Below are 27,124 nucleotides of genomic sequence, written 5' to 3'. Positions count from 1 at the left end.
GCGTTACAGAGATGTTTAGCAAACTCAAGTGGCAGACTCTGCAAGAGAGGCACTCTGCATCGCGATGTAACTTACTGTCCAGGTTTCGAGAGGGTGCGTTTCTGGATGAGGTATTGAATGTATTGCTTCCCCCTACTTACACCTCCTGAGGAGATCACAAATGTAAAATTAGAGGGATTCGAGCATGCATGGAAGCTTTCCAGTAGTCGTTCTTCCCGTGAACCATACGTGCCTGGAACAGGAAAGGGAGGTAATGACAGTGGCATGTATAGTGCCCTCCGCCACACGAGCTTATGGAGTATAAATGCAGATGTAGATGTAGATGTAGATGTCTTCATCCAGCTGAGTTGATTTTGGGACCTGGCAGCAAACTTGAAGAGACTGTCAAGACATTACGCCGGGAAAGCTTATGAAGTCACAGTAATGTACGAGGGTCATTCAATAATTAATGAGACAAATTGGTCTGGAGAAAAAGCGTTTATTTTTACAAAACAATACTTTTTCTACTTTTCAACATAATCCCCTTGAACATTTATGCACTTGTTCCAACAGGCTACAAGCTTTTTTATTCCAGCTGCAAAGAACTCTTTATTTTGATGTTTGAACGAATTTCCCACAAACTTTTTCACATCCTCATCCTGGAACCTCTTCCCACATAATGCCTCCTTCAGTGCACCAAACAAATGTAAATCACTAGATGCTAAATCAGGACTGTAAGCGGGATGAGGCAGAACTTCCCAGCCCATTTTGTTGATGGTTTCATGGGTTAGTTGAGCAATATGAGGACATGCATTTTCTTGGTGGAGAATCACACCTCTCCACTGAGATCCACACTGTCTCTCTCTCATGGTGGCTTCACCTTGTTTAAAAGCAAATCTGGGTAGTATTGGCTGTTCATTATACTCTGCTCTTCAAGATAACAAAAAACTGGACCTTAAGTATCCCAAAACACTGTCAACATGACTTTTCCTGTTGATACTTAGGTTTTGAATTTTTTCTTGACAGGTGAATTGGTTTGCTTCCACTCAATGGCTCATAATAGCAAACCCAGGTTTCATCAAAAGTTAAATTTTGTTGAGGAAGTGCTCACCTTGTCTTTCATAATGTTCCTTTAGCTCTGTGCACGCTCTCGACCTTGTTTCCTTGTGAAGCTGTGTCAACTCCTTTGTGACCCATCTTGCACATGTTTGCAGTACTTCAGCTTGTTACAGATAATGTTATGAACTGTACCGGTACTAACTTGAACCTTAGCAACTATCTTTTCCACAGTTGCAAGGTGATCGGCACGAATAATGTCATCAATTTGACTTTCAAGTGAGGGAGTTGAAACAGAAACTGGTCAGCCAGAATGGTGTTTGTCAGTCACTGAGTCATGACCATTTTTGAACTGCTCTACCCAACTTTTAAAAATTTGCATGATTCATACAACCTTCACCATAACCTTTAGGCATTCTACAGTATATATTCATTACTGGTTTCTTGTCTTCAGCAAGTAAAAAAAGAATAACAGAATGTTGTTCAACTAATCTGGAGTTTCAAGTGGACTCGCCATCTTGAAATGTATTTTTGAGGTTATAAACAAAACAATCTTGATATGTCAGCTTATCGGAGTTAATCCCAGTGATGACAACTTAAAGCCATAAAAGTACCAAACATGCCTTACTAACAGTTTTTTCCCCAGACCAATTTGTCTCTTTAATTATTGAATGACCCTCATATTTGCTGAAACAGGGTTGCATCAACTCCCATGATCCTTTAGTTTATCTCCAACTGTAGTCTCGAACTTCTGGATGAAGATTTGCTTGTATCGCTTACTCACTGCAAGATCTGATGACTTATGCTATAGCACTGCTATCAAGAATAAACGAAGATTACAGTTTTGCATCCCATTAAACAATATCAGACCAGTAAACAAAGAGATGAGACCTGTTTCTTAACAATTCCATCATGAGGTGCATGTAGGTAATTTAGAACATTTCCTGTAGTGTAGCTGGAATGACACCACCTTCTCCAAACAGTAAACAATCAGCTATTAACATATATTTTAATTTGTACTCAGTATGTACTAAGCCTTTCCCTACCTCTCCAAATGCCTGTTTTTCATCTCTCTTAAACTGCCTTCCCCCCCCCCCCCCCCCCCCACACACACACACACACACACACACACACACACAGAAATTACTTGGCTGAAATTAAAGTGAAAAAGAAAATTAACAAAAGTTTCCCACATGATTAATGCATGATATATTGGTTATGATTTATTTGGATGTGATTTTTGTGAGATGCTTATGATTGATTATTAATTTACAATGATATACTTTTTTCTGCCCATGCAAGTGCTAAGGCATCTTTGTAAAACTTAGAACACTGTAGTTCAGTAATGGTTAATGTGAATGCTGTCAGGCACATTCAGCAGCCTTTAAGTAGATGTGGCAAAACAGCAGCCAGTCGCACAAAACATCCAACTGCTACTAGTAACAGAAGAAGTGCAGGATCAAAAAGAATCAAAATTCATGCAGAAATGTGCTTTTAATGTCATTGCTCCTTGCAGGCTCTTTTGCAGTTACTGTCCATGTAGAAGGTTGTGTAAAAAGTGCATCTTCCTTCTTGTTGCTAAATCTGAAATGATTGAATTGTTATATGTAGCCATGCCTAAGAACTTTGTAATTCTTCTTTTGTTACTAAGTTCACCACATTCTGAATTGCTTCAATATGCTCATCCAATTTTTATGTGTTACTGGAATCTGTTTTTTTGGCTTAAAAATTTTTACATCTACATCTAGATAGATACTCCGCAAGTCACTGTGTGGTGCATGGTGGAGGGTACTGTACACCACTGTGAATCATTTCCTTTCCTGTTCCTCTCACAAATGGAGCAAGGGAAAAAAAATTCACAGTCCTTATGCAAAATGAACAATGATAGCAGAAAAATCCTTCTTCTGTCAGCTGCCAAAGCCAGTTCTCTAAATTTCCCCAACAGCATTTCACATAAACATCATCATCTTCCAGCCAGGGATTCCCATTTGAGTGTACGGAGCATCTCTGTACTACTAGAGGGTTGATGGGACCTGCCAGTAATAAATCTAGCAACATGTCTCTGAATTGCTTCGATGTCTTTCTTTAATCCTTTCTGGTGGCAATCCTAAACACACAAGCAGTAAGTACTCAAGTCTGTGTTGCAGTAGTGTTCTGTACATGGTTTCCTTGATCAGCTACACTTTCCTAAAATACTTCCAATAAATCAAAGTCAACTGTTCATGTTCCCTACTACCATCCTTATGGGCTCATTCCATTTCATATCAATTTGCAACATTACACCTAGGTATTTAATTGAAATGACTGTATCAAGCAGCACACTACTAATACTGTATTCAACCATCAAAGGATAGTTTTTCTTACTCATCTGCATTACACTTTTTTTCATTTAGAGCAAGCTGTCATTTACCACACAAACTAGAAACTTTGTCTAGCTCATCTTACATCCTCCTCCTATCACTCAGTGGCACTGCCTTCACATACACCACAGCATCATCAGCGAACAGCCACAGATTACTGCTCACCCTCTCCATCTGGTCATTTATGTGTATAAAGAGTAAGAGCAGTACTATCACACTTCCCTGGGACTTTCCTGATGACACCCCTGTCTCTGATGAACACTTACCATTGGAGAAACATACTGGGTTGTTTTTCTTAAGATATCTTTAAGCCACTTACATATCTGGGGTCCTATTCCACATGCTCAAATCTTCATTAATATCTGCAGGGGGACACTGTATCAAAGTTTTCCAGAAATCTAGGAATATGAAAACTGTCTGTTGTCCTTCATCCACAGTTCACTGAATAAAATGTGAGAAAAGGGGTAGCCAAGTTTCACATGAGCAATGATTTCTAAATCAGTGATGATTTATGGACAGAAGCTTTTCTGTCTCAAGGAAATGTATTATATTTGAGCTCAGAATATTAAGAATCTGCAGCAACTGATGTGGAGGAAGTCACTCTGCAAGTCTTTGGGTCCTTTCTTCTTTTGCACTTCTATACAGGCATCACCTGCATGTAGTTTCACCTACATATAATAATAATAATAATAATAATTATTATTATTATTATTATTATTATTATTATTATTATTTCTTTACTTTCTCAGACGTTAAGTCTGGTTAAAAATGCAAAGTGACGCGGACCTTGATCAAGCGTCATTTCCTTTTAACTGTACGGTATGTGTTATATTGCATTTAGGAACTTTCGGGTAATTGAACATGTATCAATAATTACTGATTTCTGTAGTTGTATATATAAGTTTGGGTGTAGCTGTATTGCGTTGATGTACTGGTGGATATTGTGTGGTATGACTCCTGTAGTTGATAGTATAATTGGTATAATGTCAACTTTATCCTGATGCCACATGTCCTTGACTTCCTCAGCCAGTTTGATGTATTTTTCAATTTTTTCTCCTGTTTTCTTTTGTATATTTGTTGTATTGGGTATGGATATTTCGATTAGTTGTGTTAATTTCTTCTTTTTATTGGTGAGTATGGTGTCAGGTTTGTTATGTGGTGTTGTTTTATCTGTTATAATGGTTCTGTTCCAGTATAATTTGTATTCATCATTCTCCAGTACATTTTGTGGTGCATACTTGTATGTGGGAACATGTTGTTTTATTAGTTTATGTTGTATGGCAAGTTGTTGGTGTATTATTTTTGCTACATTGTCATGTCTTCTGGGGTATTCTGTATTTGCTAGTATTGTACATCCGCTTGTGATGTGATCTACTGTTTCTATTTGTTGTTTGCAGAGTCTGCATTTATCTGTTGTAGTATTGGGGTCTTTAATAATATGCTTGCTGTAGTATCTGGTGTTTATTGTTTGATCCTGTATTGCAATCATGAATCCTTCCGTCTCACTGTATATATTGCCTTTTCTTAGCCATGTGTTGGATGCGTCTTGATCGATGTGTGGCTGTGTTAGATGATATGGGTGCTTGCCATGTAGTGTTTTCTTTTTCCAATTTACTTTCTTCGTATCTGTTGATGTTATGTGATCTAAAGGGTTGTAGAAGTGGTTATGAAATTGCAGTGGTGTAGCCGATGTATTTATATGAGTGATTGCTTTGTGTATTTTGCTAGTTTCTGCGCGTTCTAGAAAGAATTTTCTTAAATTGTCTACCTGTCCATAATGTAGGTTTTTTATGTCGATAAATCCCTTCCTCCTTCCTTTCTGCTTAATGTGAATCTTTCTGTTGCTAAATGTATGTGATGTATTCTATATTTGTGGCTTTGTGATTGTGTAAGTGTATTGAGTGCTTCTAGGTCTGTGTTACTCCATTTCACTACTCCAAATGAGTAGGCCAATATTGGTATAGCATAAGTATTTATAGCTTTTACCTTGTTTCTTGCTGTCAATTCTGTTTTCAGTATTTTTGTTAGTCTTTGTCTATATTTTTCTTTTAGTTCTTCTTTAATATTTGTATTATCTATGCCTATTTTTTGTCTGTATCCTAGATATTTATAGGCATCTGTTTTTTCCATTGCTTCTATGCAGTCGCTGTGGTTATGCATTATGTAATCTTCTTGTTTAGTGTGTTTTCCCTTGACTATGCTATTTTTCTTACATTTGTCTGTTCCAAAAGCCATATTTATATCATTGCTGAATACTTCTATTATCTTAAGTAATTGGTTGAGTTGTTGATTTGTTGCTGCCAGTAGTTTTAGATCATCCATGTATAGCAAATGTGTGATTTTGTGTGGGTATTGTATCCATAATTTGTATTATTTAGCATTTTGGATAGTGGGTTCAGAGCAAGGCAGAACCAGAAAGGACTTAATGAGTCTCCTTGGTATATTCCATGCTTAATCTGTATTGGCTGTGATGTGATGATATTTCAATTTATTTGGATATTAAGTGTGGTTTTCCAATTTTTCATTACTATGTTTAGGAACTGTATCAATTTAGGATCTACTTTGTATATTTCCAATATTTGTAGTAACCATGAGTGGGGTACACTATCAAAAGCTTTTTGGTAATCAATGTATGTGTAGTGTAGCGACCTTTGTTTAGTTTTAGCTTGATATGTCACCTCTGCATCTATTATCAGTTGCTCTTTACATCCTCGTGCTCCTTTGCAACAGCCTTTTTGTTCTTCATTTATAATTTTGTTCTGTGTTGTATGTGACAATAATTTCTGTGTAATGACTGAAGTTAATATTTTGTATATTGTTGGTAGGCATGTTATGGGGCGATATTTAGCTGGGTTTGCTGTGTCTGCTTGATCTTTAGGTTTCAGATAAGTTATTCCATGTGTAGGTGTATCAGGGAGTGTGTATGGGACTGCAATGTAACTGTTAAATAATTTAGTTAGATGTGAATGTGTTGAGGTGAACTTCTTTAGCCAGAAATTTGCTATTTTATCTTTTCCAGGGGCTTTCCAATTGTGAGTAGAATTAATTGCTTGGGTGACTTCATGTTGCAAAATTTTTACTTCAGGCATTTGTGGTATCAACTTGTATGTGCCTGTTTCTGCTTGTATCCACCATGCATGCCTGTTATGTTGTACCAGGTTTGACCATATGTTGCTCCAGAAGTGTTCCATTTCTGTTATGTTTGGTGGATTGTCTACTTTAATGTGTGTGTTATCTATTGTCTGGTAAAATTTCTTTTGGTTTGTGTTGAATGTTTGGTTTTGTTTCCTTCTATTTTCACTTTTTTTGTATCTTCTAAGTCATTTGGCCAATGCTTGTAATTTCTGCTTCTTTTCATCTAATTGCTCTATCGCTTCTTGTTGTGAGATTTTACCTAACCTTTTTCGTTTTTTTTTCTGACATTTCATTTCTTATAAATTGTGTTAGCTGTCCGATGTCTTTTCTCAGTTTTTCTATTCTGATCTGTAGCCTGTGTTGCCATGCTGGCTTTGTGGGTTTCTTCTGTGTGTTGGTTGGTTCTGATCTCTGCCTAGTGTGTATATTTAGTGTAGTGAGTGCTCCTATATAAACCAGTAGTTGTAACTCTTCCATAGTTGTGTTTTCATTTATTTTGTTGTGTATGATTGTGTTGATAGTTTTTATTGTTGTTTCGACTTGTGGGTTATTTGGCGGTCTATGCAAGAATGGTCTAATGTCTGTATTTGTGTCTTTGTATTCTGTATATGTCAGCTGAAATTTTTCTTCTATATCTAACATGTGTGTCACTTCGTTTTCTATTTGTACTTGTTCTGGTGGCTGTCTTAAGATTTTGTTTTCTTCTGATTGTTTAATTGATGCGTGTTGTTCTTTGTTTGTTTGCTCTGGGATGTTTGAGTCCATTGCTGTATTTTCTTCTTCTACTGATTGCACATTATTTTGTTCCAGTATTTGTTGTTTGATGTTTTCTAATTCTGTTATTTTTGATTATTACACGGATCTGATCAGCTAGTCGTTGTTCTGTTAAAAATTTTAATTCTGGGTATCTGGTAATAAATGTTGTGTATACTTGTGGTCTGTATCCAGTTGTGTTGGTTCCTAGTTTTGTTGCTTGGTAATAACAGAACATGAGGTGTCGATTAACTACATCTGACCATCTCATCCTCTGTCTTTGTTTTCCTTCTAGGGTGGTTGCAGGAAGCATATCCTGCAAAACACCTCTATTTGGATTTAAAACAGTTTCCAGTTGGCTAGCAGTGTTGTTACCATTGTGGGCGGGCATAGGGTTCAAGCGTCGTCCCCGGCCATGACGGCGCTTGTCCGAGGCTTCTTTAGTTCTGTCCTGAACCAAGCCATCACACTAAAAGGGGGGTTAGCCCTATTAGTGGTTTGTTCTTTTCGTCGCCTTTTACGACTGGCAGAACATACGGGAGGCCTATTCTTTTCCCGGGCCTCCACGGGATTTATCATTATTATTGTTATTTCTATTTTTCTCAGACCTTAGGTCTGGTTAAAAATGGAAAGTGACGCGGACCTTCATCAAGCGTGACTTCCTTTTAACTGTATGGTATATGTTACATTGTATTTAGGAACTTTCGGGTTATTGAATACGTATCAATAATTACGGATTTCTGTACTTGTATATATACGTTTGGATGTATTATTGTTATTATTATTATTATTATTTATATAATTAATCACATCTGCTTGTAGTATCCAAGAAGTCTGAAGAGTTTCCAGGGTATGAATTTCCAGAACACTGTTCAACAATATGTGTGACTGTTGGCCAAAGAAAGCCGCAGGTGCACTCCATAGTGGTGGACTTTCCCCATCCATATAATAGGTCACTGTGTCTCCCATGGTTGGTTCACCTGAGAATACACTTTGCCCTACAGGGCAGATCAAGTTCGTATGGTTTATTGTTGACTTGGATAAAGCTATAGAGCTCTGATGGAATGTTGTTATACCATTCTTGGGTCCAAGCTCCATGGATATTGAAGTTATGGCCTGTCAGGTTGCTAGGTGCTCTGAAAGGGGAATCTATTGATTCAGGTATCCTCACAAACAGGCAACTGCCAGTTGTTGCAGATTTTCATATATACCCTCCACAGCATACCCTTTCTTCTCAAGTTAGGTGGTGGAACATGGTTTGTGGCATGTAGCCAGAATACTGAAGTGGACTTAACTTGTTTGATTTACTTGTGCATCTACCAGCTTCATGTGACTGTTGCTTATCCATACAGGACTACAATATTCTGCTGAATAGTAGACAAGGCGAAAGGCAGATGATAATAAGGTCAAAACTGCAAAATCCATGTTTCACCACATAATTTTTTCAGAGTATCATTTGTTTACCTCAGTTTATCTGCAGTCTTCTATATGCTGTTTACATGACAGCTTTCTGTCAAGTATAACACCAATGTACCATGGATATTTGATATGGGCTGGGAGATAACCCTCAAAAAATATGCCCAGTTCACAGTTGTCCAGGGTGTTATTCAGATGAAAGCATGTGGATTCAGTTTTCTTAGGGTTTGGTTTAAGTCCCATTTATAAAAACATTGTCCCACTATACTTGGGTCTTTTATTAATATATCTCCATTGACTTCAGTTTGTTTCTGTTGTGTTGCTATCACCCAGGCATCAGTGTAATCAATCTTCCAGGACTGAGTGGCTGGCGTATCTGCAATATGCAAGCAAAATAGTAATGGAATTAGGGCTGAGACTTGAGGCAGGCCTTTGTTAAGGATCTTCTAGTCACTGTTGTCATTGCCTATAATAACCTGAAATGACCAGTCAGTCAACATAGTATTAAGAAGTTGTGCTGTTCTTCTGTAGGACATTACATGGAGCAGCTGATAGACAACAGCCTACCTCAACACAGTATCATAAGCTGCAGATACATCAGTACATACAGAAGAGGTATTTAGTTGTTTCTGGAAGCTACCTTACGTGTAAATTATCAATGAACATACTTAGTCCACACAGCTATGGTTTGCCTAAAATCTGTCTTGTTAACAGGAAACTTTCTAAGTATCCTTTCAAGTAATTTTTCCACCATACTCAGAAGAGCAATAGGAAGGTACTTTTCAGGTTTTTTGTTGAATTTACCTGGTTTTAACATAATTATGATCTTTGCCTGTTTCACATCATAATATGGATGCTGTTTCCAGAATATTGGAGAATAACTGTATACTTAACTGTAGAAAGGTGCAAAATGCCAAATTTATGAACTGAAGTTATTACAAACAAACTGTCTGTATTGCAGTGTTTTAATTATTTATTCCTCAAACCTTTCCATGTTATGAATGAGAGTATCTTATCATATATTAGTGGTGGTTTCATGACACAGTTGTAGTTGTTTGGTGCTGAAGATAATTCGAACAGAATCATTTACGAAAGGTGCTAAGCCCCATCAAATTATTCTAGGTGCTATGTTCTTAGTCACTCTCCACAGATCTGCATATAATATTCTTTATGCTCATTCTTTTCCAGCCTTTAAATCTTTCTCATTTTCATCTGTATTTGAATGGATTGAGGAAATAGATCCAAAGATAGCAGATTGGATGTTTCTTGCATGTTTCCCTGTTTCGATCACATTCACCTTAAGGATCCTTGCTATGTCGGTATAACATTCTTTTATTGCTACACATGCTACATCTGTTGATTCATATGTGATGCTGACAGCTTTTGAAATGTCTTGTCTGCCACAGCTTGAATATGAAAAAAATCGTAAGTATTCATAGACATTACTTTGAAAGATTTAATAACCTTTGCTTCATTGACCTTTGCTTAGGTCACTTGGTACAAATGCATTTGTCACCAACTTCCTTCTCTCTGTCCAAGGCAAACTCAGAGTCACAGGGGAGAAAGCTGTGCCCACTGACGAGAAACAGTTGTTCTATTCATGTGAATAACCCATTTGCCACAAGAAAAAGAAATACCATCATTTGATTCTTGCTTTGTATAGCACAGTTGTCACTCCAAGCATAAGGTTTTTCTTCATTGTTATCCCGGTGTTTAACACTTTCACAATGCATGATGTGATTTCATTTCCACCCCTACCAGCGATCCTCTCATCCCACATGCACATGTAAAGCTGAAGGGTGTCACTTACAGATACTACCAAGTTGTAACAAGATAGCTGTCAGCAATAAAACATCTCAGAGTGCGTTAGTGTGGGCACAAACATCACCTGCTGCATATTAATCGATATGCAGAAAATGTCACTGTCAGGGAACTGAGAAGAACTGATGTTACTCTTCAGAAGGCTCTATGCCATCTCAGCCTTCCTATGGTGAATCTCTAAATGCACGTGTGAGTGCGGTGCACCTGCTTTTGATTCAGTGTTCAGTACGTCACATGTCTTGTAGGTATCTGAAATTACAGGTAAATCAATACAATGAAATGAATACCCTTAGCTGCATACAGGTGTTGATATACGTCAACGGGGCTGTTGAAAATGTGTGCCCCGACCAGGACTCGAAACTGGGATCTTCTACTTACATGGCAGATGCTCTATACATCTGAGCCACCCAGGACACAGAGGATAGTGCGACTGCATGGACTTATCTCTGGCATGCCTCCCGTGAGACCCACATTCCCAACTTATTGTCCTGCACTATATTTGTAGTGCCCCTGCCCATTACACTCATTACTAATGGATTTACCAATTCCCGTAAGAAATTTGGGGACTGTTTGTGCATCTGCACAGAAGATGGTCAAATGGCCAGTGAGCTTTAACTATATGTATATAAAGATGGTATCTTTCCTAGATCTGTGGAAGTAAAGGTTGGGAAATTCTTTCAGAAAGACTCTACAATAAAAAGTGGAACTTGTGGTGCTTTCAGGAAACACCTTTTTAAAGAGGGAGTACATTCTTGAAACATTCAGGTCAGGACTGAGGTATTCCTTGCTTCATCTTGCTCAGCTGCAATGGCTAACTTCCTGGGGAAAACCATTCATGTGCTGTTCTATATACATTTTGTCTTCATCACTGTATATTGATTGAGTGTGTCTCATTCTGTGGTCAGTGAACGTTCTTTCTCGAAGATTTTTCTTCTTAGTAAATATTTCCAGCCTTTTCTTTTCGACAGCAAAGATATTCATAAAGTCATTTTGCAAACTGCAACAAGATCTCCTGTACCATTTGGAATAGAATACTGAACTGTTCCCTATTGGCGACTTTCAGCAGAATTATCATAGGTTCCATGCCAATGACGCCGTACTGGTGTGACACTAACAAGACCCATCAGGAAGATTCCTTGTGTTGAGTACTCTTGCTTATTAGAATTCAGAAAACAAAACTGTTTTCAATGCCGGTGTCAGCTCACTGCAACTTAATCTACATTTGCGTGGTACCTGAAGGAAAGAACAACAAAATTATTATGTTTTCTATAGAGGACACTTTCTATAGAGCCATTTATGGAAGTGAAACATGGACGATAAATAGTTTGGACAAAAAGAGAATAGAAGCTTTCAAAATGTGGTGCTACAGAAGAATGCTGAAGATTAGATGGGTAGATCACATAACTAATGAGGAAGTATTGAATAGGATTGGGGAGAAGAGAAGTTTGTGGCACAACTTGACCAGAAGAAGGGATCGGTTGGTAGGACATGTTCTGAGGCATCAAGGGATCACCAATTTAGTATTGGAGGGCAGCGTGGAGGGTAAAAATCGTAGAGGGAGACCAAGAGGTGAATACACTAAGCAGATTCAGAAGGATGTAGGTTGCAATAGGTACTGGGAGATGAAGAAGCTTGCACAAGATAGAGTAGCATGGAGAGCTGCATCAAACCAGTCTCAGGACTGAAGACCACAACAACAACAACATAGAGGACACAGGAAATATGTATACATTCAACAGCAATCATTTCTTACATAAATTTCACAGCCCACATATGGTCATCATATATGTACAAAATGATTTAAAGATAACATGTAGGTACAGTCAAAACAAAATAAAAGACTTTTTCCAAAGGAAAACGGATGCACCTGATTACCTCCACAATGCAGGCATCTATCAAGTGTCATGTGGCTGCGGCAAAGTGTATATAGGCAAAACAGGAAGAACTGTTAAAGAACGCATTAAGGAACACACATGGCACATGCGGCTAAAAAAAAGTGCAAAAGTGGCAGTAGCGGAACATCACGAGAACTGTGGCGCTGACATCGATTTTAATAACGTACGTGTACTGGCTAAAGAAACAAACATTTGTAGAAGAAAGGTCCGAGAAGTGGTTGAAATTTCTAAGAATGTATCTAATTTCAATAGAGAGGATGGCTATAGGCTTCCGGCATCGTGGCTCCCCGCTATCAAGGAAATAAATACGCGGCCATGGTGTGTGAGCAGCATAAACAACGCGCTGCAAGTCACTTCGGCAGACAATAATATTTTGGGTAAACATTCCCCCTCTCTTGCTCTGTCCATTTTGAATCTAGCCACTGATGATGACCAACCAATAGCGGTAGTAGGCATTTCAACCAATAACCCTTCTCCAGCATAAGTGTGGAATAGTGCCTTTCTAGCCAATGACGATGGACCACCAATGGTATCCACAGGAGATAAGCTACCAACACCCCTTCTTCTGCATCAGAGTGGGAATATTAGCCTATGACTATGGCCCACCAATGGTAGCCATATGAATTTTAATCAATACTATCACTTCTCCAGCATGAATGCCAGAAAACTCCCCCTTTATAAGTGGACGCGACACTCATCTCTGTCAGTGTTCCAGCAGTAGTGGACATCAAAAGATCCTGAGGAAGATCCCAGCAGAGGGGTCGAAACGTTGAACATTTTAGAAGAAACATGTTGTGGCCTAATAACCCAGAAGATTTTAACTTTAGGTATATAATATTTCATTTATATGACTGTATATGATCATAATATTATACGATGTTTATAAACATACCTTACGAGTTGAAGAGCAGTGGTTCACAAAAAAGGACAGAATAGAAGTCTATGCATACACTTTTCTTGGCATCAAAGTGAGACAAACACAACTGAATGACACATTGCACCATTCTTATGAAATCAGCAGGCAACTTAGCACCATTTCCATCTAGTTGTGGCAAGTGTAACCACTTGGAATTCTCAGTGGATGTGGCACTTTTCATATGTAATCCTCCTTGGTGTCCTGCAACTTTCAAACCGCTTATCACATTTTTCATGAATTTGGCACTTTGAACTTTTCTACAGCTGAGTATCTAATTGGGATAGCCATGTTTTAGCACATTTACCACAATGTGGAAGGAATTCTGAGTATATGCCATCAAAACCTTGAACTTCACCTGATTTAATGTCTTGTAGAGCCATTGGAAAATCTTCAGGAGTGAATGGCAGAGAATATGGGCAATGATGTGTACATCTTGCTATCATTGTTCTCTGTGGTCGCATTACTTTTGTGACATAATGTTCAGAAATAGATGGTTCAGATGTTGAGCTGAAGTGATGTGGTTGTTATTGCATGTTGTTCAATTTCCTCCTCCCTTGTCATGTAACAGAGACCATGCTTTTCTGCTTGATTGTTTGAAGTGTAGTTTTTTCAATAGTGACCAACAGTTTCTCGTGGCACATGGCTCCAAGATTCTGCACCTATTTGTCTGTTGTTTCTCTCTCTCCTGTTGAGAGTATAGCTTATCCATTTCACCTACACAGATGTCCTCAGTAGCCAGTGGTTCCTCCAAAAATTAAATGAAATTTGGTGGTGAAAGTAGGCTATTGTCAATAATGTAGTCCACACCAAAACTTGAAGGTCAAACACTTTAATTGCTCTTTCATGATATCTAAATTCTTATTTGTGACCAGTTTTTGCCTCATATACTTCAATTTTGTACAGACAAATGGACAGCCACATATTGCCTTAGGTTGATGCTACACAATATAGTTCGAGTGCAGTAACGTAAAAATGCTAATTATTGAGGAAAGGAAAACATAAAAGATAGAGAGTATCCAACCTGCTATGTCTGAAGAGGTTATCCTCTTATAGTTTCTCACTGACCTCAGATCACTCTGAAATGTACTACTTCCTGTCTGCTCTGGGAATAAACTTCCTGCTGTGATTAACACTGCACTCACAAATGTTTCTTACTATTGGTCAAGAGAGGAATTTGTCCCAAAATGTTATCATGTTTTTCAGTGAATTTGGACCATTTTGCTTTCTGAAAGTGCCCATGTGGGTGGGAAATATAATTTACCATGTAATCTGCATGCTTGCTTCCAGTATTACTGGGTAGCACTGATTGTATGGAAAGTCAAACAGACTCTTCATGTGGTTTTTAATGGTTGGAGCTTGTCATCTAAAGAGATAAAATGTTGATCAAGATTGTACTCTTGCCCCCATGCAGCATATCTAAATATGGATCAATCCTTGGCTTCAAAATTTAGGTGAAAATTGTGTTCTTCTGCTTGTAAAATTAAAGGTTCTCTATTGGAGACGTTGGAGTTTTACTTCCAGCAGTTGCTACACAATCCTCATGATCTCCTTCCACAACACATCACTATAACTATAGCTCCTGTAGTTATACATAATTTGCAGAAATAAATGTTGTTTTTTTAACATATCATTAAAGGTGACTGCAGTTTCAATTTCACTTACACAGCTATACATATTATAAATTAAAGTCCCCTACCATATTTTTCTGTCAGTACGCGAAGACTAATCTCAGGAATTACTGTAGGAATTTTGATACTTTTCAGTAATAGAAGACTGAATGATGAATTAGGTTTGCATACATAATTTATTACTGTTTCACAATACCAGTTGTCTGGCCATAGTTACTAAGTGCTGGTGGTGGTGGTTAGTGTTTAACGTTCCGTCGACAACGAGGTCATTAGAGACGGAGCGCAAGCTCGGGTTCAGGAAGGATTGGGAAGGAAATCGGCCGTGCCCTTTCAAAGGAACCATCCTGGCATTTGCCTGAAACGATTTAGGGAAATCACGGAAAACCTAAATCAGGATGGCCGGAGACGGGATTGAACCGTCGTCCTCCCGAATGCGAGTCCAGTGTGCTAACCACTGCGCCACCTCGCTCGGTACTAAGTGCTACCTGTGGGAAGTTGGAAAGAACCACTGCTAATATAATATTTAATCTGATTTCCTCTGTGTGTTCCTTCTGCTTTTGTAAACACTCAGTATGAAGCACAGTTCACTTGTACACTGCCTATATGGAATGAGGAAACTGTTACCTGCTTCTTCTGTGCTGCTCCTTCTCTGTGGGTTGTATGCATGGCAGGAATTGCCGCCACCTCTTCTTTCACTCCCTCAAAGATCAGCTGACTTAAACTGTGCCCACAATACTCACATACTCATACACTGATATCAGAGAAACAATATACAACAAAAGTCATTGTCGTACTGCCAGCAGTTGAGCCTCATTCATGAAAGGAAACAAATATTGTTTTGCAAGATCTTGATAACATTAGTTTATTTGACAGGACAATCACAAATAAAAAAGTTGCTCTGTTGTAATGGTGCTATTAGGTTTGCAAATGAAGAGCCCATGGAAAAAATGGGCTAAGTGACATTTTGTACATTTATCAGGAGAGGAAATTTAAACTTTTAAGATTACAAAAAAATATATAAAGCACTCCAGTCAAATGTAACCAATATAAATATGATGTTAAATTTAATGCTTGCAGAGAATGTACATTAGAAAAAAGGAACAATTGAAATTATGTGATAAAAAAGGCAATACTTGCAAAGAAAGTGCATCTTTACCACAAGAAAAACATGGTGGGTCCATTCCTTCCCTTCTTTGTGTTGTTGAGCACTGAAAGTTTCTTTTTATTGGAGCCGGGTTTTGGTTCTTTATGTGGTGGACTGGAATGGAAATTTCTTGTGTCTTGGCCACAACTGTTGGGTTCTTGATGCAATAATTTACCAACAGCCATATGTATTGTAGAAATTTATTTTATGAACTACTTATGTGCTACCAGTTTCGGCATTGCATTGATGCTATCTTCAGGCCCCTATACAATGAGTAGAACAAATACACTATATAAAAAATATAGAACATATTTTAACAATTGTCAGGTATCATGTTAACTATGTAAGTGGCTCAAAAAGACGTGTTGTATATCATTAAAACTATATGTAACATTAGGGCAAATATGATTCTGCTTATGTCCTGCTGTTGTTAATAGTTTTCACTGTTTTACTCGAATATAGCATGATAGATGAAGATATGTATACCACGTTATTCATAAATCTGTACCACATAGTTGTAATAGGCCATGCAACACATCAAATGTACTACAAATAATCATATGTCCAGTGGAAGAATATTTTTAAAAAAATAATTAACTAATGTAAATAAATAATAAAATAAATTAAAATACAAGAAAATGTGACATAACTATGTCAGAATACATAAGTTACATGTGCATAGCCTAGGTCGTATTATGTGGGGTATGACTATATTCAAGTAAAACAGTGAAAACTATTAACAACAGTATGACATAAGCAGAAGCATATTTGCCCTAATGTTACATATAGTTTTAATGATATTCAATATGTCTTTTTGAGCCACTTACATAGTTAACATGATAACTGTCAACTGTTAATGTATGTTCTATATTTCAACAATAGTACATTTGTTCTACTCATTGCACAGGAGCCTGAAGATGGCATCAATGTGATGCCGAAAATGGTAGCACATAAGAAGTTCATAAAATAAATTTCTACAATACATACGGCTGTTGGTAAATTAATGCACCAAGAAACACATGCCAGCCGTTGTCCCTTGGTCCATAATTGATCAACGAAGACAACTGTTTGAATTCCTGAATGTCTGCATAATCATAAGGTATTGGCAGCACCTCTGAAAATATACCCCTAGAACTAGTTATTTGTAAAGTTATCATGATTTACCTTTCAAAAAGATTCAGATTATAAAACACTTACCATTATATGCTCTTATAGGCAATAAGAATTTGCCAGGGCCCTGTGGTTGATACTCAGGTTTGACATCTACTTGTATACCACCAGAACGTTCCAAATGTAGTGGTACCCAGGCTCCATCGTAAGTAATCTTATGTTTGAACAGCTTATCTGCCTTCATAACCAGAGCTTCTCTAAGCAATCATGTTTTGAAAGAATATTTTGGTTTGTAACTTGCTTCAGAAAGGTGGTCCAGTTTCATATAGTTTCTTGTTGAACAGCAATGACTTTGTAAGGCCTTGGGTTCACCGTTGTGGTTTCAAAAGAATTAACCTTGGTCTTTTGGTAACCCAGTAATAACTTCCTTTCTTATCAAACCAAAGTTTTTATGTCATTTCATATAAGAGTCTCTGCTTATTGAAAATACTATTTTGACACCTTCTACTCTCTTAATGGTATGAATGAGATAGTGATAGTATATGAGCATGGTGTCATTCTTATTCTGTTCTGAGCATGTATCACAGAACATTACAAGAACCCTTACTTTTGGATCAAGGATTTCACTCATGCAAGTGAGTAAAAACTACAAACTTCATTCCCTCCTTAATTCCCTACATCTTCAGTGCAAGTATAAAATATTGCCTCACTCTCATTTGATGAATGTTGAGACAGTAAAATGATAATCCATGCAAATGAATGAAGACCTTTTGGCAAACAGGAATTTTATTTGTTATATCACTTTGTTTGATTCTTACATTGCATCATAAACAGCAATCTCTAGCACTGGAATTGTCATGCCTATGCTTCTACAAGCAATTAATGTCAAAGAATTTAAGCTGGTTAAATAGGAAGATTCATCATTTCAGTCACCAAACAAATTGCAGTTCTTGAGAAGGTGTTCTCTTTCATGGGGTTTGACTTGTTTGAAACACTGAAATGATGAGCATTTGCAGTGACTGCCCTAACTCATGAGACAGTGCCCTAAGGCGCCTATAAACATTACTCATTCTCCCATAACTATTTCCCTTTTCAGCTGATTGATTAATAGGTGGCTTCTCACCTTTATCTTGTGACAAACCACACATTTAAAGATCATAAGAGGACTGCACTACTATCACTCTTCAAACTGAACACTGCTACTATAAGGAAACAACACATAAAAATAAACTCAACTGATCACATTTGTAGTTTCAACCCTATTACCTAACAGATTATTGCAAACAGTTCAAACTGATCTTGGACTTGCCTCATTCTTTCCATGAGAAGACTGACAGAATGTTTTTTCTGTTACCACTAAAAGTAAAGCCCATTGTATCTGTTTGCACTAGAACCTTCTCAAAAATGCACTTTGTAAGTACTATAATATTCTAATTAGAACATGGATTTTTAACAGACATATATTTTATTATTATAAAAATATACTATTTGATATTTAAATTATTTTCAAATTTTGATTGAAGGTAATATAGTTCAAAGCTTTCTGTCTTTAACAACTTTTTAAATAAAATATTTCTAAACAAAACTTGTTATTCTCTCATAACTTGAGAACAGAACAATACAACTGAGCTATATGAAAATTAAACTAAATAACTTTTGTCTATGTGAAAATCATGTGTAATCCCTACTATACCAAAATTGTAATGTTGTGATTTCTCTTCAAATAACATATTTGTAACCAAATAATCTACATTGTTACTCTCAGTATAACTAGGACTAAGTACTGAACAAAAAGTTTCAATCTGAAACATTTTAAATAAAGTTTTTATAATTTTGGAAGTTCATATATCACTCATTTCATATTAAATAAATATTGTAATGGAAAAATACAGTACTGAACAGACAGATATGTCTCTCTTCTTATTTCTAAGTACCTCTTCTGTTCCAAAATAAATTATGAGACGATGGACTTTTTTTAGTACATGCAGCATACAGATTGCACTCTATAATGACCCAAAAGAAGTGCTTCAGTTAGATAGAATACATGCTGAATGAATGATTACTTTTATGTGGCTATGTGTATTGCATCTTACGTAGATTAGTTTGTATCATGAAATGTCCCAGAGATTAGGTGAAAATGACCATTGTAATAACATTAGGAAAATGGGAGCTCACAAGGAAAGATTTAAGTTTATTTTTTCCACATGGTATTTGAGAGTGGGAAGGCCAAAAAATAGTATGCAAGTTGTTCTGTGCACTCTCTGCCAAGCACATAAGTGTGAATAGCAGAGTAGTCATGCAAATGTTGATGTAGATAAGTAGTTGACATAGTTTGTTCCCAGTTTGTTTACATTATAACTGATGTTGTAGTTTAGAAAAATTTTTGTCCTTTATTTTATGTGAAGTACACTTTTTGTTGTTATTACAATAATGTGAATTCCAGAATCAGAACACAAGCAGGTCATAAATAAAGGTAACTGCTCGCCTGTGGTACAGATCAGAAAACTTTCCATAAACTAGCATTCATTTGCAGGGAGTGGCTGCTCTCCATATTTTCTGTTTATTTTTGTTACTACTTACCTACTTATGTGTGATAAAAATGTGTTTTAACAGGCTGCTATTGGTTATCAAAATGATGGTACTCTGGCTTGGAACTGTGGGGGATCACTAATTAGTGAATATTATGTTCTCACTGCAGCCCACTGCACACACTCTGGAAAGTGAGTAAACATTTAGCACTTAATATTTAGTTTTGTATTCTGATAACTATTATTGTTGTTCTGTATATTAGTGAAAGACACAATGGAATGGATGAAAAGTGTTATTATGTACAAAGCCTGTTAGTGTTGGTTATAAATTTAATAAACTTAAACACAATGTCATTAGATACAAAAAAACAGTACATAATTGCCAATGAACAGTGAATACAAAAGTGGAATTACAATAAGTAGTCAAAATAGAAATTAATTATCTGCACTGAAAGTGCCTGATCTTAATAATAACCATCAAAATTGCAAGACACGCTTTATACACTGTTCATGGAATGACTGTCACAATCCATGCATGCCTCTCAGCTAGCCAAGTTAGATTTCAACATAGCCAACAGCACCAGCAAACTTCCACAGGCATTAGTGTCATGCCTCACATATAAACACACACCCATAACCAGTAGGCATGTCACGTTTTAAATGTGGATGCTTCTAAGCATCTTTATTAATCTTGACATGAATGTAGTGAATGACAATAACAGATGTACAAGTATTACACAAATACAGCAACTAGTGACATGCACATATGTTACATATTTGAATTTAAGACTAGTGTTTCTCATTCAAGTGTGCATCCACAGCCAGTGGGTGCATCAAATTAAATATGGGGCACCACAGCATCTTATTTAATATGATGAGCCCATTGGTCATGGACATACACTTGAGCATGAAATGCTTGTCTTATGTTCAAAGATATAATATGTACACATAACACTAGTATCTGTAATTGTGTACTACTTGTACATTTGTTATTGTCATTCACTATATTGATGGTGAGCATTCACCATATTGATGTCAATATTAATAAAGTTGCATAGGTACACCCACATATAAAATGTGACACACCCACTGATTGTGCTCTCAGGAGCTCAGCATTCATTTATTGGGTATGTGCTTAGTGACCCCAGGGTTCCTGAGTGGGGCTGGTAAATGCCACTAGTCCACTGTCACCATAAGCTCTGGGCATGCTTCAGCAACCACTGTGTGGCACAGTGGTGGAACATTGTTGTCACAGGGAACGGGGTTCTTGGCTTGGCTGCTAGGATTGTGAGGATGATAACAACCTCTATAAAAAAAATTCCTCAATCTCAAGGTCATGTTGTGCGCTGGTGTGATGCATGGCTGTTGAAGTGGAACAGTTGTTAGTGGGTAGCCTCTGGGGAACCTGCTGCACCTCAGTTTATAAGGCTTTCTCAGGCATGCACGGTCTGTCTGAGTGAACTCTTGCTTCCCTAGCTGCTCATGGGGCTGACATGGACCCTTCAAAATTTTTCATTCCTCCTCCCAGTAGAAAGGGTGGGCAGCTGGAAAGGTACCAACACCAAGTCTAACAAGAGGGCTTACCAATCCTCTTGATTCAGTCACTAGTAACAGAATTCATACTGTTTGTCAGAATATGTTTATTACAGTTAAAAGAAAAGAGGATAATTTCACTAAAATTTCTCCATTTTTACATACATAGAGAGCATTACTGGAAACTTAAAATCTGTTAAGCACATGTACAGTAGGACTTTGTTGGTTGAAATATCTAGCTCCCAACAAGTAAAGAACCTTCAAAAGCCCAATGCCTCAGGGGGTATGCGATAGAAACTGAATTGCACAACACCTTGAACTACAGCAAAGGTGTTGTGACTTGCAGGGATCTAGTTAACATTTACCAAGAAGAAATGAAAGTTTAGTTGTCCCAGGAAGGCATTATCAACATGCAAAATGGTATGAAAAGGGTGTATGGTGATCTTGTCAAATCAGACTATTTTATGCTTACTTTTAACAGTATGAAACTTGCAGAGAATGTCAAGGCAGGTTTCCTATACCTAAGTGTATGATCTTATTTCTCAAAATGCAGTGTTTTAAATGCCAGCACTATGGGCACACTATTCTTGTTTGTAAAGGAGAAGCTACTTGTCGCAAATGTGATAAAGCTACCAATGACAGAGTTGGTTGTTCCTTTCCTCCAAAGTCTGTCAACTGCTCTGGGGATCACCCTGTCTGGAGTAGAGACTGCAGTGTTCTCCTTGAAGAATGGAAGATCCAGGAGATCAACACAATAAAGCACATCCTATATGGTGAAGCCAAAAAGCTATGTAAGTCCATACAGCCACCCATATTTGTTGCCTCTTTTGTTTCCATTCTCAAACAGCCAGTCCAGAAAACTTATGCTGCTACACAAACAGGAGTTGCTAGTGTCAGAGCTAGTACCTGTGTTTGTCAATGTACTTGTGCTGATGTAGTTCATTTGAAGCCTTCCCCTCCCCATAGAATTTGAGAAAAGGCCACAATTGTTACATCATGGAACTACCTGCCCCTCAAGAGACCAAGTCTTGTCCACTGCCCAGCACTGCCACTGCCAGTACCACATTTTAAAGCACCTTATGCCCCTGTACTGCAGGAATATACACACTATCACAGGGATGACCTAACTGTGGAAAGTGCCAATGAAGGGATTACTGTGTTTGTGCATAATGCACAACACTCCTCTGTTCTCCACCTGGTTACTGACCTGCAAGCCATTGCTGTTGAGATTCATGTGTGTTAGAGGTTCACTGTTTGCTCATTGTATCTACCTCCGCAAGATGCAGTGGCCTTCGAGGCTCTCACAGATCTTAGGGAACAACTCTCCCAGCCATTTCTCGTACTGGGAGACTTCAATGCCCATCATATTTTGTGGGGCTTGACCTCTGCTTGCCCCAAGGTCAGGCTCTGGAGGGCCTCATGAGATGTGCATCCTCAACACAAGTACACCCACCCATTTTTGTGCTGCTACTGGGTCATTCTCAGCCATTAACTTCTCTTTCTGCTCTCCAACTGTGCTGGCATAAGCTGTCACCAACACTCCAGGTGGCAAAGAAGCTGTGAAAAGATCGATAGCAGACACCGGAGCAAGCGAGCCTATCAGCAGAGAGGCCAAAGACAGACGCGCAAGAAACGGCCACCAACACCCTCGTGGCCACCATTATTTATATCCCTGCTGCAGACTGGAAGGCCAGTCAGTCATCCAGTGAGTCAATGAGCCGAGTCGTCAGCTGCAGCCCAATGGGAGTTGCTGTCGCAGTTAGCTCAGCCTCTAGCTCAGAGTCAGTCAGCGCCTGGCGACCATAGTAGTGCACATAGCGGGACTTGTACTTTACCAGCAGTGAGGCTAATGTGGACTATTACAGAACATCTTGTACCACATGGGCTAGCTTAAGATAAGGAACTTATTTTTCTGATTAACAAAGAACCCTATAAATATATGCATGCAGCTGTGTTATAGAAAGAGTAAATTGGCCACCAAACATCATTCTCTCCTTGCTTCCCATGGTACAAGCCCACAGTGACACAAAACCAAACCTCAAAGACACTGTTTAGTGGGAAGTAAATGATGATCTTCAGGAGGATTTCTGTAAACATAGTCATCTACCAACAGCAGCAGTGCTGAAACAGGGGTGTCTCCTACAAGTGGCCGAAGACTGCGCTCAGAAGCTGGCAAAGAATTTTGCGCAAACTATTGCCAATGCCAGCCTGAATCTGGCATTTTGTCACTATCATGTGACTGTAGAGAGGGGAAAGTTGAACTTCAGATCCAACAGTTCTGAGATCACAACTATCCTTTCTCCGTGTGAGAGCTGGAATCGGTGCTGTCTGCGATTCATGATACTGCACCCAGTCACAACCAAATCCAGTATGGCATGTTTGCTGGCAGTATCAAAGGATATCCTCCTTGAATGTTTTAATCTTGTAAGGCAGACAGGTACCTTCCCCCACTCATGGAGAGAGGCAATTTTGATACCTTTACTTACACCATGAAAGGACTGCACAACTCCCAGTAGTTATTGGAGTATCACCACAACAAGCTGTATAGTAAAAACCATGGAGCAGAAGGTTAACCATTGTCTAGTCTGATTGTTAGAGACCAGGCAACTCCTCAGCCACTCTCAGTGTTGATTCTGGAGATTTTGATCCACTGTTGACAGCCTGTCTCTTCTGCGTGGCTATACAGCAGCCTTTCCTACGTAAACATCATTGCATCAGCATATTCTTTGACATCAGTAAGGCATGTCGTACTACTTGGAGACACAGTACTGCCGCACAACTGTATCAGTCGAACTTCTGTGGCAACCTCTCCATCTTCATACAGTCTTTCCTGTCTCAGCAGATTTTTAGGATCAGAGTTGGTGACAGGCTGTCAGATGGTTTTGAGCAGGAGAATGGTGTCCCTCAGGGCAGTGTTTTAAGTGTTAACCTCTTTGCAACAGCCATAAGTAGTATCACACCTATGGTAAGGAGTCCTGTACAGTGCTCATTTGTGGATGATTTTGCTGTCTCCTTTGCATCCTCCAATGTTGCAACAGCAAGCCATGAGTTGCAACTTACAGTATGGAGGTTGGAGGAGTGGGCTGCAAAGATGGGTTTTGGGTTTTCTGCAGATAAGGGTGTTTGTGTTCATCTTTATCATTCTTGTCATATTTTGATTTACCTGCCTTGCATATGAGGGACACCATTCCACATTTTAGAGACTCTGTGAGATTTTTAGGCCTCTTTTTTTTTTCTTCAAATTATCATGGTTTCCACGTCTGAGAAATCTGAAATCCAGAACCCTGAGGGCAGTAAACATCATAAAGTGCCTTAGCCTTAGGTCTTTGGGAGCAGACAGGCTCATCTGCTCAAGATTTATAGGGCTTTTATGTGTACACAATTAGACTATGGGTGCATGGTGTATGGACTGGTGATGCCTTCTTATTTCAAGATCATTGATGCCATCTGCCACGAGGAGATTAGGCTGACCACAGGTGCATTTAGGACCAGCACCATACCCAGTCTCTGTGCTGAGGCTGCTGAACCATCACTTACGATATGACAGCAGCTCCTCATGGTGTGCCAGGCACACAAGTTCCTCACAGCACTGAATTCACCCACATACCATGCTGTTACTTATCCACCTCTGGAACACCTTTTCTCCCATTGTCCACAAACAAGAAAGCCATTTGTGATCCTTGTGTGGCATTTGCTGGAGTCACTTGAAGTGCAGCATGTCCAACCTTAAATCCAGGGTTTTAACCATCTGCCACCCCGGTTGCTGTAGAGAACCCGAGTCATTTTAGATTTACTGCAGTACGGGAGAGATTGCACTGCTGCTTCTTTTTTTAATGTAATATTTTCTGATGTTTTATATGAGTACCACAACTATGTAGCTATCTTTATGGGTGGCTCTAAACAGGGGACTCTGTTGGTTGTTCAATTGTTTTCCCATAGCACGTCCTCAAGGTTCAACTGCCCAGCTACAATGAGTGGGGAGGGATGTATGTTTTTGTGTGGTACCAAGGTACATGAGTATTGCGGGGAACAAAAGGGCAGATCTAGCAGCCAAACAGGCTTGTCATGCTCCTCAGTTTATTTCAGCATGCCATCCCCCTGCAAGCTGTAGCCTCACTGTTGACATACAGAGTCTTGTGTCGTTAGGAGGACGAGTGCTGAAAGTGACAGACAGTAAACTCCATCTAGTGAAGTCGGCAATGCAGCCATGACATGCCTCCTAGCTACGTCGACAGGGCAAGGTCTTCCTTACTCATCCTTGCATAGGCCTATAGTCATGATATGCAGAGCTTCTTCCTTCAGCAAGACTACCCTCAAATGTGTCGTGCTTGTGGGGTACAGATCACTGTGTACCACATTTTATAGGACTGTGTTTTATTTTCCTGTAAGCAGGCTGCAGCAGATTTTCTGATGGATCTGCCTTCTATTTTCAGTAAAGTTCAAATGAATGTGATTTGAGTTTTAAAGTTTTGTGAATTCCATAATATTTTTCCCAAGGTTTTAGGGCGATGGTTTTAATGTGTTAACAGGGTGACTGGCTCACCCTTTTTTTGGTGAGTGGTCAGCCAGTGCCATTTCCCAGTGCCATTCTTTTAGCTCATTTGTCATATTACTTGTGTTTTAATCTCACGTATAGCTACTTTTACTCTTTCATCATTGTTTTAGCACATATGAGATAGACTGATTGTGTGGTCAATTTGAGTGCATGAATGTGCAGCAATTTTAGAGATTTTATCCACATTCATTTGTTTTAATGACTATAAGGACACTGACAACCTCGCTGTGGAACACCCATAAGCTCAATATGAGTTGTGACACTAGTACCATCAGAAGTTTGCTGGTGCTGTTGGCTATGTTGACGCCCAGTTTGATTCTGACCTGCTAAGAGGCACGTATGGATTGTGATAGTCAGTCATACTGCAAACATTATGCCGGCCGCTGTGAGCAGTTCTAGGTGTTTCAGTCCGGAACTGCACTGCTGCTACAGTCACAGGTTCAAATCCTGCCTCGGTCATGGATGTGTGTGATGTCCTTAGGTTAGTTAGGTTTATGTAGTTGTAAGTCTAGGGGACTGATGACTTCAGATGTTAAGTCCCTTAGTGCTTAGAGCCATCTGAACCATCTGCAAACATTTTATAAAGCTTGTATTGCCATGTTGATGTTTATTATTAAGATCAGGCAGCTTCAGTGCAGATATGTTTGAATTCAAATAACTGATTTCTGTTAAATTTGAAATATTTACTGTAATTCCACTTTTATATCACTGTTCATTGACAACTATGTACTTTTTTTTTTTGCCTCATTAGGGCCTGCTTGGAAGTGAACCAGTTGGTTTGAAACTAGTTACCAAACATATGTGCTGCAGCTGCTGACGGATTCATTAATAAAAGCTTCACAAAATACTAAAAAATGTTGAAACTGAAAAAAAAAAATCTTTGTGGAAGATAAGAAATGAAGAAAGATAATGACTCACCTAAATATGAAATATGAGTATCACATAGAAACACAAATGAGCAAACCATTGCCACAGCTTCGATTCTTCTTCATTATAGGAACACACACCACCTCTTCCACTCCACCCTCCTGAAACAAATCTCACTCTTGCTATCACTTTTATTGTTTGTCAGAATGTATCATTTTTTACTTGTTTTTGTGTAATAAAACAATAATGGCTTGTTTCAGTTTATTCGTTATCTCTGCAAAATATCATACATTTTAGTGTTTAATAATAAATGTCATTCATTTACACATTATGCTTATTTTCCAGAGAATTTTTTATTTTCTTTGATTAGTTTGCACTAAATTTTGTGTTAAGTTAAAAATTAGTTTTAGTCAGTTGCATTACTGTGC

General features: G+C 38.4%; 1 protein-coding gene across 1 annotated transcript in view; it reads left to right on the top strand.

The window, feature by feature from the left end:
* LOC126481306 (serine protease snake-like) overlaps nucleotides 1-27,124 on the top strand; it is a 264,390-nt gene that overhangs the window by 211,955 nt on the left and 25,311 nt on the right. The window contains exon 5 of the mRNA XM_050104961.1: nucleotides 19,827-19,933. Within this exon, the coding sequence (XP_049960918.1) occupies nucleotides 19,827-19,933 (107 nt within the window). The remainder of the gene's footprint in view (nucleotides 1-19,826; nucleotides 19,934-27,124) is intronic.

This window comes from Schistocerca serialis, chromosome 5, assembly GCF_023864345.2.
Source record: "Schistocerca serialis cubense isolate TAMUIC-IGC-003099 chromosome 5, iqSchSeri2.2, whole genome shotgun sequence".
Classification (NCBI taxonomy): Eukaryota; Metazoa; Arthropoda; class Insecta; order Orthoptera; family Acrididae; genus Schistocerca; species Schistocerca serialis.
This window is presented reverse-complemented; position numbering and strand designations above follow the sequence as displayed.